General features: G+C 36.0%; 1 protein-coding gene across 6 annotated transcripts in view; it reads left to right on the top strand.

The window, feature by feature from the left end:
* The window catches only part of CNTN5 (contactin 5), a 614,386-nt gene extending 608,311 nt beyond the window's left edge, over positions 1 to 6,075 (top strand). For all 6 annotated transcript variants that reach the window (XM_032680305.1, XM_032680306.1, XM_032680307.1 and 3 more), the window contains 4 exons: positions 1,349 to 1,535; positions 2,058 to 2,170; positions 3,547 to 3,715; positions 5,702 to 6,075. In XM_032680305.1, the coding sequence (XP_032536196.1) occupies positions 1,349 to 1,535; positions 2,058 to 2,170; positions 3,547 to 3,715; positions 5,702 to 5,805 (573 nt within the window). In that variant the 3' untranslated portion in view covers positions 5,806 to 6,075. The remainder of the gene's footprint in view (positions 1 to 1,348; positions 1,536 to 2,057; positions 2,171 to 3,546; positions 3,716 to 5,701) is intronic.
* The last annotated feature ends 11,601 nt before the right edge of the window (positions 6,076 to 17,676 follow it).

Here is a 17,676-nt window from a genome sequence, read left to right as displayed (position 1 = left end):
AAGTGGTTTAATATGAGATAATGCAGGTGCGCATACACATACACACACATAAAAAGACATTTACTTCAAGTTTTACAATCAAAAGAATGGACTTTGAGTTGGCCCTCAATCAGAGTTAACAGAGCCACTTTACTCAAGTAAAGATAGGACCTCAAAAGTACCTCTTTTGAACGAGATATTTTTAGATTTTTTTTATGGCACTCCTATGCAATTATAAAAGATCAGCACTGTACTCATTGGCCTTATTTTCTTGTGAGCCCCTTGTTTTCTTCGGTTCGCCATTTTCTGGGATACATTCACAAAAGTGCTGTATTGTCTGTGACCTTTTTCTCAGAGGAAAAATGATCCAGATATAATATGAATAACCTACTAAGAAATAACCAACTTCACATAAAAGGTCAAAATGCGCAATAAGTGCGAGTAGGTCTCACTATAAATAACAGTAAGCTGAATATAGATCTTTGCATGGCACATTAGTAACATCTCCTGTTAGGGAAAGTAGGGCCCCATGAGAATTACCTTACTTGTGTAGGTCACCTAGATACATTAAGAAGAAACAGTATTGCTTTTCTTGTTATTCCCTAAATATACTTGGTCCCCGAGGAAAGAGACTATTAAAATTCCCAGCTCTGCATTATAACCTCTTTGAGATTATGATAAACTTAGTGCAGATACCAGAAATAAGAATTAAGAACCACCACAGATCATTTAGGGAATTTATATCTGAAAACGAAGGACATAAACATAATATCAGAATTTCATTTACCAGGAACCTGTTTATAACCAAGAACAAAAACTGAATCCATTTCCTTCTTTTTCTTCAGATAAGACTTTTCTGATGATGGAAAGAGTTCCTTTGTTGTTTGGTCACTGCCTATTCATTGCACTGATAAGAAATCTTGTGGCTGAGCTGCACTGGGCCAGGAAGGGCATGTTGCTCACAACACTTCTTAACTGATGTGGTCAGAGTTTTCCAGAGTAAAAGTAGATATTCTGGTGACCTACCAGAGGATGAGCTTTCCTTGAATGTTCTCCTTCAGTGATGAGCTCTCCCTGCCAAAGTAACCCTCTGCTCTTCTGTCTTGTAGTAACATTTTCTCATGCCAGTACACAGCAATTCAATGTGCTTCAGGTCATAACATGATATTCCAAGTCTTGCCATTTTGGAGAAGTGAGCACTGCATGGCTTGAGGTTAAGCAGCAAATCCCATATGCTTTAAAGGGCCTGATGATCAGAAAAAGGTATAAATGGCTAAAAAACCTGCCATAGGATAACAAGTACAAACACCTGGAAGCATGAGCTTGCTAGGTTCCTATATTAAACTTTTGTTTGGTTGCTTGTTGCCAGGTTGGATACTGGAAGGACATGGAGAAGGAAGAAGCAGCAGAAAAGGTCAAAACGGAGGGAAATGAGTCATCCATCCTCCTGACAGGATTAGAAGGAAACACATTATATCACCTAACAGTGAGGGCGTACAACGCTGCAGGGTATGGACCACCTAGCACTGCTGTGCATGCAGCAACCAAGAAGTCCCGTAAGTAATCTCAGTATCTTTGCTACAAGGGAGAAGTCAGAGAGCAACCTCTGCCCTCTTGTGTTTTCATTTAATATGAGTGTATAATAATCAGGAATCATGTATAGCTTTGATTCATGGCCTTGCTTTGACATTTAGACATGAATTGATATGACTTTACATTCATAACAAGGGTTATTTTCCTAGGGAAAAAAAGGGGATTTTTTACAAAGAAGGGAAAGAAAAGAGTTCAAGTTCATAGGCTTTGTGAAATTTATGGGATGGGATGGGATGGGATGGGATGGGATGGGATGGGATGGGATGGGATGGGATGGGATGGGATGGGACGAATAAATACATAATAATCTACTAAATTACAATACTGGTGAAAAAAACCCTTAGAATTTGATCCAGAGTTGTGTGAGCCTGTTAACACGACTGATTTTAAATGTAATGAAAGATTGAAATATTTTTCTTTTCATTTTAAAGAAACTACCTATATATAAAAATATATTTATGTATATGTTATTTTTTTCTTCTCAGCTCCCAGCCAAGCACCAGGCAATATTATGTGGATACAGGATGGTTCACATGTGTCTCTTGGGTGGGAGCCAGTCAGACCTCTAGCTAATGAATCTGATGTAATGGGATACAAGGTCAGTGCTTCCCCGTCCTTACTCGCCTTTCTCTCTTCCAAACAACTACTTCTCTTCTTTACTGGCTTTTTTCCCTTTCTTGTTTCTCTGTGTAAGTAAAGCATTCTGCACAGACTGTCTCCAATCAGTTTTCACCATGAAAAGCAACAAATAAAATTAAAATGAGAGAAATGCCCCAACATATTTTTGTGTTGTGATTTTCAAATACTGCTTATAAACTGAGTAAGCTCTATCTGAGGGTGTCAGCTCATTATCTCTGAACCATAAGTGGTAATTAATAGGACAAGCCTGTGATGAAATTCCTAATAACTCCTCAATTCAGTTGTGTTTGCTGTAGGATTTAGAGAAATGCAGAATAATGAGACATTATAAATTGACATAAAAAATAATATTTTTATGGAGCAGAAACAAAAATACTTGTTTGTTTTATAATCATGTTGGTAATGTTCAACAATCAGTGACAGTAACAGCCAGCATTTAAAGTTTTGAAGTTTTAAAGAGTAAAATACAGTTTAACACTTAACAAGTCATAAAACCACATAGAATTCACTGTAATATTTTAAATCAAAGCAGAATGTTTCCAATGTTTTTACAGAGGTGTGGAGGTTTGGTTTCTTTGAAGTCTGTATACAATCAATTCTAGACTAAAATCTGATATCCCCTCTGATGCATCAGGAAATATCACCAAGAAAGTGTAAAATGGTTCAAATAAGCCAGAAACTGTTCTAACCTTTATCAGAATAGTTACTATTCTGAAATAGTTGAGTTGACTACTCTAGTTTTTCACACCTCTCTAACCCTCTCAATTTTGTCTGGGATCAGAAACTCTTATGCAGAAATACCAAAAAGACAGCTAGGTACTCACTTGCTTTTCCTTCCATAAATTTTTCCTGAATGTCACAGGAGGTTCAGGGACAGATCTCAGCTCTTCTCAGTTATCCAGCTAAGGTAAACACAGTAAGGACATTATTTGGAACATTTTCTTTACATTTGAAGTTAGGTTCTTGAGCCAAAAATGTGAACATCAACATGAATTTGGGGATAAGAATTTGAATCGAATGGAACCCAAAATACATTTTGAAATTTTGGAGCTAAAATTGTGCAACACCTAATGCTGGAGAGGGCAAATGTACTATCTTTGCTCTGGGTCATAATTAATGTTCTTTCATTACTTGCTGGTATACTTTGCTATTACTGTTTTGAAGCCACTGCAGGGAGGGAAGAGTAAAAGCAGATGACTGTTCAAATGTAATGCCATGAAACCCTCAGCGAAAGCATGAAACAGTTAACATTGCAGTGACTGTGTTATCTACACAAAATGTTTGGTATATAACTTGAATGACCACTATGACCATTATCTATTTTATTGACCATAGGTATTATTTCGGCAAGAAGGCCAGAGCAACAGTCAAGTTATAGAAACACAGAAAACCTCCGCGGTGGTACTTCTTCCTGATGTTGGTGTCTACATCATTGAGGTCTGTGCAGTTAGTGAAGGAGGGGATGGGACTGCAAGTCCCCAGATCAGAGTTCCATCTTTTTCAGGTAAAGTTACACTATATTTGAAAGACTAGTGATTATAGCAATGTTCATTAACTCTATTATTCTCTACCTGAAAAACAATGTTGTCACAATTATTTAGCTATTAGATAAAATTATTAGTCTGAGTCCTCAGTTCCATGCTGAAACAAAGACATCTACTGCCATTTGAGATTCTCAAGAGCATCTGAGGCAACCATGTGAGGCCGACGAACAAAGCAGAAGATTTGCAGGAAACCTCTCCCTTTCTAGGATAACATGTGAAAACCTAACTGAGCTATAGATGTTTATTTGTGCACTAGGTGTCTTAAATAGCAATATAGTCAGCTGAGATGTAATCCATAGAGACCAACAGTGGAGCCTTGAGAACAATTCAGCTAATCTCCTGAATTTACATATTCAGACATAAGCCCGTAAGGACCCCTGATATGTTTTAAGGTATCCCAAACATTTGCACATGGCAGATATAATATGGGACTTAGAGGGTACACACATCATTATGGACCACCAACTGTACTGTCTAACACAGATAAAATGGTATGTATTTAGGTAAGTATACAACTTCCCATAAGGGGAAGAGGAGGTTCAGCCACTGATATCTTCTCTGTGGTGCCCACTGACAGGACCCAAGGGAATGACATGAAGTTGTGTCAGGGGAGATTTAGGTTGGATATTAAAAAATGTTCACCCAGAGGATGGTTGGGCACTGAAACAGGCTCCCCAAGGAAGTGGTCACAGCACTACGCCTGACAGAGTTCAAGAAGCATTTGGATGATGCTCTCGGGCATATGGTGTGCCTCTTGGAGATGGTCCTGTGCAGGGCCAGGAGTTGGACTTGATGATCCTTATGGGTCCCTTCCAACTCAGCATAATCTGTGAACACTCTGTATCTGCCTGCCTTAAAATAAGCTGAATTTCTCTGTAGATTCCAATGACTCCCTTGAATAATTATTACTTTAATAAATTATTAACTTATTACAGTATTAAAGTATTATCATAAAGTAACTTAGGATGTCTAGAGTCTATCTTTTCAGTTACTGTGACAAGTTGAAAAAATTTACAGTATCAATATTACATAGATAAGAAAGGAATGGAAGGATTAGTGGCAAGAACAATCAGAAAATAACATTGACTTTTGCCTAAACACAACAAGGCATCTTAATTCTAACTTTCTGCTAACACTTAAAATTTCTGCTAAAAATTGCTTTACACTCTTTAAGGAGTACTAACTAGAAGATGTGAGCCTGAAACTTCAATGTAGGACAAAAATTTCAGCCCTAATCTAGTCACAAACCTCAATGCTATTATCAGAATGCAGAAGACACCAATCTCTACTCCATGGAATATCTGTTTCATGTACCCTTTGAGCCATAACTGTAGGCCACCAAGTCTTTCATTCCCTCTCTCCCAATATTTGTAATTAGACTATGCATATCACATTAGTTCCATTTAGGTCAACTGTTGTCTAAAGGAACCCAGACTGGTTCCCTTCCCATTCTGTTACCACTACCAGTCCAGAGAACAGTTCCCCTTAACATGGCCTTTAAAGGGACTGCTGTAATCTAAAATCATCTCTGGACTACTGGGCAAAATACCACTTTTTCCTCTGGGCAAACATAGAGATCAAGGGTCAGCTTTAATCCTTTTTTCTGGGAAGAAGATTTGTGACTATGGCTGGAACTCAGAGCAGCTTCTGCAGCCTAATTCTTTTTTGAGGTTTAAGGCACAAAACCATATACCCCTTTGGAATTTGCTATTCATTTGCAGACTGAATATGAGGCTCCAGTATGTGAGTTGCTGTAGGTATCCTCATAAAATCCCATCTGTGTAGGGAGCCTATTTTGTGACTGCAGTTGTCAGAAGCTAATCCATTGCCTAAAGGTTAGGCTTCTGCTGAGGGTAATAGAATACAAGTTTTGGGCAAAATATAGTATCTAAACGTACTGACCATTTACATCATTTGTTTCTTAATTACTTTGCTTTTCATTTCAGGAGGGAAAGTAACAAGCGCTCAATCCACCTTACATGTGTTGTCTACTTCCTCGTCCTCTGTAACATTGCTTTTGGCACTGATGGTACCTTCAACATCATGGTGAAGGTTTCAGACTTTGCTGTTATTTCTTTGCTTTAATTTAATGACACCATAGGGTGGAGTTTTATGTCTGTGGAGAAACTGGAAACATGAGCTAATGCTTAAAGAACCATAGAAATGCCTGTGGTGCACTTAGAGGAGTGTTGGAGACACGGTCAATAATTCATCAGGTTTTTATCTCTTCTTTATTTGTAAAAGTCCTCTGGAGGAGGAGACACTTCTTGGCCCAAAAATATGCAGATTGTATGTAATAAACTTTTGTAAGCAAAGATAATTTCTGTCAAATGTATTTTCCTTTTTTAATATGTTCAATTTTGGTGAGCCCAGTCATGTGTCATCAGGTATTTAAAAAGTGGTGTCTAGTACAGTACATCTGTTTGGTTTGGAAAAAAAATCCTTTTTTAACATATAGAACAGAGTTTGATGCAGCTTTGTCAAATACTTTGCTCGCATCCCCAATAACTGGTTGTTTCTACCAACAACTGAGAAAAAATATAATTTATCTACACAGTCCACTGCAAAAGTAAAGACAATTTGTTCTGAAAATGTATAATATGTATTTAATTAGCAAAAGGAACTGCTAATAAAGTATTGGACAGTATACTCAGAACATGGCAAAATGGAGCAGAAAATCCATTTATTTTATTGCAAGGTAAATGAAAAATTATTAAATACAAACTTAAGAGAAAAAAAGTTTTTATTCATCAGATATAGATTTTCAAAAATAAATAAGAAATCGATTCCTACTGCATATCACAAGGAAAACTGCACTGGGCATTTAAATATGATATACATTAAGATCCTAGGTGGACAAATAAAGCAATGCAAGGAGAGAAACCTACTTTTTTCCAACTACTTCTCAGCTTTTTTTTTCTCAACTTTCTTTTTCCTCTGAGTCCATTTTTTAGTAACACTCTGTGCTCTATATAGATAGTAATCAAGTTGAAGTATATATGAAAGCATATTATGAAGAGAATATTAACATTTTTCAGAATTTAATCATTCACATATATTCAAACTGCAGTATGATATATTTTGGAGGATTTAGTGTCTGAGAAAAAATACTTGGAGAAGTGCTACAGAGCATCATTCCAGTTATTTAACTAATTGGCTCTATTTCTATAGTTTACTGGAGATTATTCTTGTAGGGACTGTGTGCTATCAGTTTTAATCCCCAGTTTTTGCTATACCAAACAATTTTTCATTCAACAGAAAATATGGACAATTTTTCTGCATTGAAAGGCCTTTCCATGTATTGACACCTGAAGCAAAATAATTCCCAGAGTAGATGGTGTGCAATTACTGTGTACACAATTACTGTGTGCACAGTGGTGTGACAAAGGGTGTTTCACTAACACATCTAGGGATCCAGCCTGGGATAAACATTCCCTCACCTGGGAAAAATCAGGTCAAAAATGTTTAACATGAAAGTCCTAACAGCACAGTTCTTCTAGCTGTCCATCCCTCTAAAAGGTTTTGATGAAAATCTATTTTAATTGATGAGTTCTGCAATCAAAATGCTATTATTTTGCCTGTTCACTAGCAAAATAATTTTTGGCATTTAGCTAAATGTGCTCTTTCTCAGCAGCTTTAAAATAGTAGACAAGAAAGCACAACACAGATCAAGTGCTTAGTAGGTAAAAAGCTGACTGGTGACTAAATATTTTTTCTTTTTAATATTTTATCAGTAAAATTTTTCAGAGAAAGTTCAACTCAAATCTTTCTTACCCACTAATATTTTAAATAATTTTTTTAAGAAATAGTATTTAAATTTACTTAGTCACCATGTTGCTAGGGAAACAAAGGCAGGATAGCTAGCTAAGCACAGGCTGTAGGTAAATGGAAAGAGACCTTCTATATCTCTGCCTTCTGGAAAATCCTTTGAGATCAAAGAAAGGAAGATGTAATGTACCTTGCTGATAGAGCAAACTCACAGAAAATAACTACCTGCTGTCATTTGTAAAACAGCAGCATTGTTACTATGCAGAGAACCTGCATTAGCAATCTACCATCTTTCAAAAGGTTAAAATAAACAAGAATAAAGTGACGAACCAAAAAGTAAAATGGCTATTTTATAAATTAAGTATAATTTCCTCTATTTTTTTATACAGTTGCTTGCCAATGCAGTTTATTTCAGAGTATTCAAAAAGGCTACATTCACTGCGGTGGCATTTTCTGAATGGCAGTTAAAATTTCTGAATACGATAAATGGATGTGCTTTATAAGAAGAATAAAAGTCTCATAAGGAGATAGAACTCCATCTAGATACATCTCGATCTCTAGTATGAAGATAAAGATAGAAATACTGAACATACCATCAGGTAATGTAGTTGTATTGCAGGGACAAAAAGGGGTATGTTTTATATTCAACATGAACAAAATATGTATTTTGCATCTTAAATATATTAATAAACATGTTTTAAATGTTTAAGTACCTATGTATTACCTATTTGTTACTTTGTAGAAGATGTTTCCTTATCATGACATTTTTTAGTTGCAAGGGAAAGATTTTTCTTTTTTCATGTAGAAGATTGTAATAGTGCAGTCTGGCGTCACTGAGGAGACTGTATTTTTGTATACGGCCACAAGGTCTGTTCAGAAAAAAAAATAATTAGAAAGAAACTTTGTTTCGCAGACCAAAAGAAAGATACTGTCATGGTCCATATCAAAATGTTAGATATATTGTACAATCTGTATATATGCTATATATAATGGTATATACAATGTGGAAGACACAGTAATATAATAGTTTCTGTGTACTGTTCTTGTAACATTAGATCTTTTTAATAAATTATTCTCTTTTTATTGGCTTTTATCTTATCTCCTGTCAGGTCCTCGGTTATGTTCATAGAGCACAGGGTGACAAAAATATTTTGGTTTTAAGCAGCAAGAAGCCTTTAATTACATGACTTTCAAGAAGAAAATTAGGAATCTGCAACAGTGAAAGTGGAAAATGCAACTCTTAAAATCAAGTAATTTTTGTCATCACTCCAGTTTCACCTAAGTGTTGGTTTCCCTGTGTAGGTACCTCTTTCATAACTAAATAACTGAAAGGTTCAAGAATTCTCAACATGAAATTATACTTAACAAAAACTGCAGTGTAATCTGCAATTTAACATAAGAGATAAAATAAAAATAATCACGAACAGAAGAGAGATCTAGGGTGGCGAGGCACTGCCCAGAGAAGCTGTGGATGCCCCATCCCTGGAAGTGTTCAAGGCCAGGTTGGATGGGTCTTTGAGCAATCTGGTCTTGTGGAGGGTGTCCCTGCACGTGGACAGGGGTTTGGAACTAGGTGATCTCTAAGGTCCCTTCCAACCCAAACCATTCTATGATTTCTACAAAAAGTGCTTTATAAGGAAGTCACCAAGGTCAATCCTCTGTATACTGAAGTATTACATAGCTTCTGGTACCTCTGTGTCTTATATTTGAAATACTTTGTGTGAAAAACCAAAAAAGAATAGTTTTCAAAAACACACATAGCCTTTTGAGGAAAAAATGTAATAATGAATGACCCAATTGTAGCAAATACTTTTCTTTTTCATAGTTTTATTTGAGTTTTTAATAATTCCCAATCAATTCTTTATGAAATGCATATTTTCAGTGGTAGATGACTTTGGAACACAGTATGAAGTCAAAAAGCCCATACTGGAAATAAAAATACATTGCCACAGTCATTTGAACCAAGACTTCAATTACAAAATGGGTACTGCTTAAATAGTATATTATATCAGGACTTCCATTAAATTAGTTATGAATGTCACAGAAAACTGTAATGGCCTGCTTTTGCTGACATGGAGAACTGTACATATTGAAAATCCATATCCTATCAGAACTTCAACGACACTGCAACCCATTCTTGCCCTTTTATGGACATCATCCCAGTTCCTCTGAAAATGAAAGACAATTTCCTTCTGAATTACTTCCTATGCTTTTGAGCAAAACAATGTCAAGGATAAGAGGAAATGAACTGCATTTTATTATAGTAGGTTTGTTGCCTTTAGGCTATTACAAACAGCCTCCCTAAGCATGCTAACACATAGGCTGCTTCCAAAAATACAGATCCTGAGTTTGTTCTAAGACTTTTTTCTCAATTCCAGTAAAGACAGACCTGACTTTACCTTTATTGGAGTTCATATTTTTAATACGTTAAACAAGGTAATGATAGTGTATGTGAATAAAAGCCTGAGCAGCCTAAAAGAAAAATCTATGCATAATTGTACAGTTTCAATATTTGCATTACTTATTACAGGGGTCAGCTCTTTAAGCAAACTGGTACAAATATTTAGATGCACAGCTATTCCTGCTCCCTGTGCTCCTTTTCTGCTATCAGATTATTAACTAAACACCCCAGCTTGTATAAGAAATCTACCCAGTCATCAGAAGAAACTGATAAAGAAATCTGAAATGCTTCTTGATTCATCTTTTACTGTGATGAAACAGATGTGTCGAGCTAAAGAAAAATACACTCCCATTGGATATGGTTTGGTGGTGGGGTTTTTCACTTTTATGCTCAAAATCATCAACTTAAAAAAAAATTATAGAATAAAAACATGAGAGTCTTCCTGAAAAATACAGTTGTCAAGACGAATAACAAAGGAGGCACTATATTTGTTAATCATAATAAAAGTTATTCAGCATATTTCACTTTTCGTACAGAAAATAAGATCAGAAAATGCATAAATTTGCTTTTCATAACAGAAAACATGTAATAAAAAGATATTGAAAGTAATTGAGGCATATCTGGATCAAAGCTTTAGTAAGTACAATTTTACTTTAAGCTGCGTTGCTCTGCTCCCTGGCTGAACAAGCATTTCCATTTCATAATGGCACCATCTTGTATCTTCTACAAAAGAGACTTTTTAAGACAGGATAGTAAAACAGGGTAGTCCTCCTGATATTTCTCTAAAATTTTGCCATGTGGAGCAACTGGTTGACTTAGTAAAGAAGCCTGAGTTGAATTGCTTAGTTTTGTATAACTCATTCCCTTATTATTGAGGGATATATACACCCAAATCAATCCTTTTGGAGAGAGTCATTCTAGGTGATGATGTTGCATATGTATGTTTGTTCTAATTAAGAAGTTTCACATGTTTTTTAGGTGAAAAAACTGAATGTCTACCCTGTTGTGATCACTATATTGTAGTACATGGGCAGCCACATGATCAGTAGAAGTAACGTGCAAGCTGGTATTAGTTCTTTTCTAACATGGAGAAGACTCAGAAGCAAATTGTTGATGTTTTCTGGTTATACTTCATTTATTTCAAGTCCCATTAGTAAAAACCAAATTACCCACAGTACAGTGAATGTCTCTTTTGCTCCTGTTGCATAAAAGAAAAAGAAACACTTCACAGTGCCCTACAACTTCCCAGGCAGCCCCTTCTTCCTCCCCCTTTCCTGTCTTCAAAAGGGTACCTGTGTGTATAGAGAGGGCAGGGGGAGAGGGGAGGAGACACAGAAGGAAGAGGAAATCCATGGGCACAGCATGCCACAAGGATGACCTGCAGTTAACCCTGCCTCCTGACCTAGCAGGGTTTGCCTTACAACAAGCCATCTGAGAGGGTAAGTCTTTTACCTTCCAAACACACAAATTAGGAAGCATTCTTACCCATCTGAGAATGGCTGCACTAGATTATCCAAAGCACTAAACTGGGTTCCCACTGTGTTGTTGTCTGTCAACACTTTCTGACTCTCTAAAGAGAACAGTAGCTAATCCCACAGCTTTTGAATGGGAAGTGAAAGGAATTTTCTCAATACAATTTTTCATAAAAAAATTTCTTGAGTGCCTACGGTACCCACAATAGGAAATACCAGTCTTTAATGCAGCATTTTTATTTTATCTTTCATACAAAATACACTAAGTAGAATGATTTGGGTATAATATAGTAAAGATGCCTGATTGATGTAGGTTATAATTTTAAATCTTAGTTTTCTGCTTCTGAGTACATCCACACTCACTAATTAACTTGAACAGCAGCTTATAAGACTAGTTTTGACTCTGCCCATTTAATGAACAAAATCCAATCAACCACCCTCTCAGTGTAAATGGAAAATACATGTCTGAAAGAATGATAAATAGCTGATTGCCGTGGTGATTAGCACAACATGCCTCATGGAAAGCTATTTGGCATTCAGCTCCACTAGCACTTTTTAAGGATGGATACAAGCCTTTGTGCACTTTGCATTGGACGTGCAGCTGATTTAAATAGGAAGACATCTTTCTAGATCTGATGACTGACATTTTTATTTTAAATTTTTACATGAATCATATTTTTCAAACTGTTGTGGGTGTTTTCACATAAAATGTATGTTTGGTTCATTCCATTAAAAAAAATATTTTTAGTTGTCCCAGATGCTCCAAGAGTTATAACTGAGCTATACTAACCTCAGGAAAGCTGTGCTGATTCACACTTAAGCAACCTAGTGATTTCAGAGGTTGTATGCTCTACTCTGGAAGCTTTTAGAGCCACTGAACTCCAAATATCTAGGCTGTAGAGACATCCAGAAATTAGATCCATCAGATGTTCCCCTGGATTAAAAAATAATAGATGACATTTTGAATACACTTGAGGTAAACTGAAATGCTGCTAACAGAGAACAGAATATCTACATTTGAAAAACTGGCAATTCAGTTTTTTTAGTTACTGAAGTTCGAATTAGGATGTGCTTTAGTACATTGTTCCATATTTTTAACATATTACCTTGTTCAATATCAAACAAAATCCCCTTCAGATACAAAATGAATTTGGAAGGCTTTGCAAGAGGTTGCCATGCCTGTTACAGAATTGACTAAACTCTTGGCAAAGGTCCTTCTGGACTGCAGGATCTTGTATTATCGCCTCAGATTGAGTCAATAGAGCTGCATTGAGTGTTTCTTCCATCTTGAAAATGTATGGGTTCACTTCAGCCTGAAAGGGTTGAGTTGTAAATAAATTCTATTTCAATTCTGCAACATGATATGAAAATTTTAAAGTAACTGATTAGGAAAAAGAAGCAACTCATATGTTCAATTTGCGCTGTAAATTTAAAGGAGGCATGGTGAAAACCAAGAGGGAGGGAAAAGAAGTAATCATACCTGGTGAGTGGAGGAATCCTCCAGTGAGATAGTTACCTTAAAGGGGAAAGTAAGGTACAGAGAGCAAAGCCATGAAAAAGGCAACATAACAGAAGGTGGTCTTCCCGTGCAAGAAAACATCTGAAATCAAATTAAAAAATAAATAAACTCTATTGCAACATTGCATAAAAAGGACGGTCTGATGCTCACACACAGAAATTTATGAAACCCAACAGATTTGAAAAAGAATAAAAGAGTCCTCCAAAGTACAAGGCATTACATTTTCCAATTAAAAAAAAAAAAAAAGACCATCTCTCTGCACATCTCTCTGCAAGGTCTTCAAAAATATTCTATGCAGTTTTTGGAATAACTAGGAATATTTCAGGTCAAACAAATTTTCCAAATTAAGGTTATAGAATAGAGTCTGAATGCTTGTGACTTCTTTTGTCCTTTGTTTTCTTGAACCTGTAGCTTTTATGACACTCATTGACTGAAACATAAACTGAAATAATTTCTTTTCTCCCATACACACTAATAATATCTGCATGTCTCACACCTTCAGACTGATGCTTCTCTCTGGTACTTTAAGTTCAAACTGGTCATATTTTCTATCATATTTTTCAGTTAAGCTGGACATAGTCCAGCTAAAAGGTGTTTTCCTTTCAGTGTTCTAGTGCCTTTAATTTCAGCCCAAGGTTTCCCACATATACTACAGCAGCAAAGTAGGAGTTTGAAACTTCTTTTTCTGTGATGTAGTGGTTGTATCTACAATTCACATTGGTTGTCAAGCACATATGCAGGCGTGTACCTGTGTCTCATGTACCTGTGTCTCATGTACCTATATATCACTTGACATTGTCATGACGGTTTCTTATTTTTCCTTGAATTCCTTTAAAACCACATTGCTTAATGCCTGATATTACAGTGCCTAATTAAGCAAGAAGTGACGAGGATAGATGGTGACATTTTAGCAAGTGATTTTCCATACATAACATGCTGCATGAAATGTGAAACTCTGGTACCTGAATGAAACCTATCAAAAAGAAAGACTGTTCTCTTTTCTGCTACAATTCTAGAGCACTGTGCAAATGACTAAGATCTTTAAGGCAAAAGTAAAATCATAGTGTGTGACATTTAATTTTCATAACCTTTTCAGTCCATGAAAGTATGTTTTTAATGGTATAATCCTTGCAAATTAATGATGATTTTGCTGAATGTGACAAAATTTACAAAGCGATATTCTCAGGATCATTTATAAGAATACCATTTGTGTGCACTGAAGGTATAGGGAGACAATTGTAGCAGAAAAGTGCATTAGTCAAAAAGATATGTAAAATAAGATGTGATCTGTGTATCACTGCATTGTGTTATTAACTTGAAAAATAGTTCTACTTCAAAGGAAATGTCAGTGAGCTTTGTAAAGTTTTCAAGTAAGGCTCAATTCTGAATAATAATGACCCTATCTTAGGCAGAGATGATTTTTCACACAGAAGAAAATTTTAAATTATGTCTTTTGCTTCGACCATCTTTCACGTGGACCTTGTTAAGATCCTAACTATATATCCTTTAATTGGATGAAAAGGCTTCTGATCCATAGGTAACAGCAAACAGGTTTCAGGCATATACGGAATATTTTCTGTTTTTACATAACATGGTAAAGTTTATTTGCATTTAAAAAAAAAATTCCTCTTCTTTGCTAATAATTCAAGCTCTACTACTTTGTTTTATTGCTGGGAGGTTTAAGAGAGTGAAGGGCATTACCAGTGGTGATGAGTTAAAAATTATTCCGATTAAGGTAGAAGCCCAGAAATTTACTGCACGCAGATTTATTTCCTCTTCTTTTTGTACTTTTACAGTGCTCCTTTGAACATGTAGCTTTGTGTAACATCAAAATCTGGTGGCACACGGAGAAGGCACAGAGTATAGAAATTATATTATTCTATAAATCACACATGAGACTGTAAATTTATGAAAAAATTACGAGAAATTCATCCTGACATGTCCTTGGTTGGTATAGCTCTCTATTTCTAAATGAATATCATAGGAATATTAAATTATTTCTTCTTTTTGAGTGAAGTGACCATCTCAATGTTGGCCCAGTCAGACAAGTTTATCTTCAGCTGTTTCTCAGAAAAAGATGAACTCTTATATTCCCCACAAGAACAGACACAAAAATGGAGGACTAGAGAAGAAAATACTTTCAGGTACTCACAGCAGAATGTAAAAATATTTCTCTAGAACTCTGTCATGAAAATGGGGGGGGTGGAATAGCAACTTGTCAGTGAACTAGCCAAATATGACTATAACACAGTCTGTGTAAAAGACAGCATTTTACTTTGTAAGACTCTAAGATATTGGGATCACAGTCTATTCTTAGGAATCCCAGAGACAATATTAAATGAATAAATAATGGACTTCTTAAAAATAGACATAGTTTTCTGGGCATCCTTTTAGCAAAAAAATGAAGTATTTATTTGTAATGCAGATTGAGAGTTTTTGATTGAAAGCACAAAGTACACTTATTCTTTCCCACAAGCATTGCTGACTTTTTAATATTCACATCAGAACCTGATGCTCATTAGATCTTAGATGCCTTGAAATGAGTCCTGCCAGTCTCATGCTATTTATTTTAGATGTACAGACATATTTCCAGTTTTTTAATTCCATAGCTTTATGCTTATTCAAATCTTTTATTTCATTTTTGCTGCAATTACTTAAAAAACCAAATAGTTCAATTTAGTACAAAGCCAAGGTTTTTTTCGAAAACATCGCTCTTTAAAACTTACAGTTAAGTCAATTCACAGCTCAAAGCAAACTAGAGTCAGTACTGATACTATTTTAAAGTTAAATTGCTTTCCAGACAGCTGATATAATGAAATGGAAAGATGTATTATAGTCCTTAAAAAATCATCTGAAAATTGTAGCAGTTTTACACCAAGGCAAGGTGAGAGTAGTGACTGAGCACTGGCTTCAGCAGGAGCTCTGAGAACCAACAACTCAATTAAAATGGTTGTTTGTTCAGGGTGTGGAAAGAGAACAGGGGACAAATAATAACAGATGCACTTTTCATCTTTATAAATTGTGAGAGAACATCAAAACCATTCTGTTCTTCCACATCAACATTACCACTAATGTGGTGTTGCCTAAAAGACCCAGGGAGGAAAAAAACTCCAGGGCAAATTAAGTGGGAGGTAAGATAAGGGAAGGTTTTAATGAAGCCTCTCAGGCTTTGGGAATACAAACCACACGTGCACCCCCTGACCCAGGTGTTACAATTGTTATAATGATGTCCATCCAATTCCTGTTCATCCACCCTCCAGCCTTTGCCCCATTCTGCCCCCCGACCTGCCCCTCAGGAATTGAGTCTGAGGGAGTTTGGGACCCCCTCTTCCTCATCTTCATCTTCCTCAGAGCACGTACGGTCCTTGGAGGCTTTCCAAAGTTCTGGGTTTGAAGGTTGCTTTGCCTGGGTGATATCTTGTTGGCCAGGCCAGGGTGCAGATGTTCTTAAACAGAATGAAGACCTACCTTGAAAAGAGACTACTGGAATTTAGGGGGAATTGATATGGAATGGGGTAATAGAGTTGGGTATATGTAACTACTGTGCTGAAGGGTGAGGGATATAATAAACACAGCTACTTCTAAAATCTACAAAAATTAAAAAAATAAAAAAACTCTAAGGCAATAGAAAAAGAAGCTTGTTCTGTTTCAATCATACTACCAGCAGCAGGTTGCTAAAACCTTTGTGGTCAGTGTATTTCTTCCAAGATGTGGTCCTCATTATGTGGTAGATTGCTTCCTGCATAATTAAACTCTGCCTTGAGAAGATGACTTCTACTCTTCCTCTCTGCTTTGGAGCTATAGTACTATGATATCAGGGAATATAGACTTTATAATGAGATTCTTCCCAGAAAGTAGGATCCTGCCATTTGCCCTGATACAGATGGACACCTTCTGGAAATTTATTCCATTGATTTTCCTTCCTTTCAAATACACATTCTGATTCTTGTGCTTCTGGCCTTTGCTTGTGAACTTCCTCATCATTGTGAAGTTAACAAATTCAAATCATGAGGAGATCTAATTTTTGCACAGACTTTTTTCCCCTCTGATCATGTAGACATAAAAAGTTAGCATTTGCTCTGCATAAATTGTACTAACCGTGAGATAATTTTACAAGGGAATTAAACTATTGTTGCATGACTCTCAATGCTAATAGTTCAGATAGGAAGAATTAAGCCCTGATGTTAGGCCAATAGTCAACAATGTATTAAATCAAGTATTTGTGATAAGAGGAACTGAAACTGATATCCCAGATATTCCAAGCATTTCAACTCACAATCATTCCTGCTGCCTGGTAATAAGGTCATTTCTCTTTGACCTAACAAGTTTTTGGTATAGCCACTAGAACAGAAGAGTACATCCTCTTAGTAACTTATGCCTAAACAAGGATGAGGCAAAAATTTGATTTTATCCTCACTGACATTGTAGTAGGCTAAGTACAAGGGGACCTGAGAGGAAATGCAATTTGTGATGTCAGATAAACAGGCAAGAACATAAAGAGATTCAGTGGTTGGAAACTGAAGTTAAACAAAATCAAATTAGGAACAGGATGCAAGATACACATTTCTAACAGCAAGAATAAACACCAGATCTATTGTTGTCTCATGGACGCTCTACTAGAGAGAATAAGCTTGCTTAAAAGCCTACAACTAGGTACTCAGGTACCACCAGAAGTTAAGGTTTCTATGCAGAAAATTCTTTTCTTCACAGAAAATTAAGATTGAATGAACATGGTATTCTCATCTGTTATGACAACCTGTA

The sequence above is a fragment of the Chiroxiphia lanceolata genome, chromosome 2, assembly GCF_009829145.1.
Source record: "Chiroxiphia lanceolata isolate bChiLan1 chromosome 2, bChiLan1.pri, whole genome shotgun sequence".
NCBI classification, from domain to species: Eukaryota; Metazoa; Chordata; class Aves; order Passeriformes; family Pipridae; genus Chiroxiphia; species Chiroxiphia lanceolata.
This window is presented reverse-complemented; position numbering and strand designations above follow the sequence as displayed.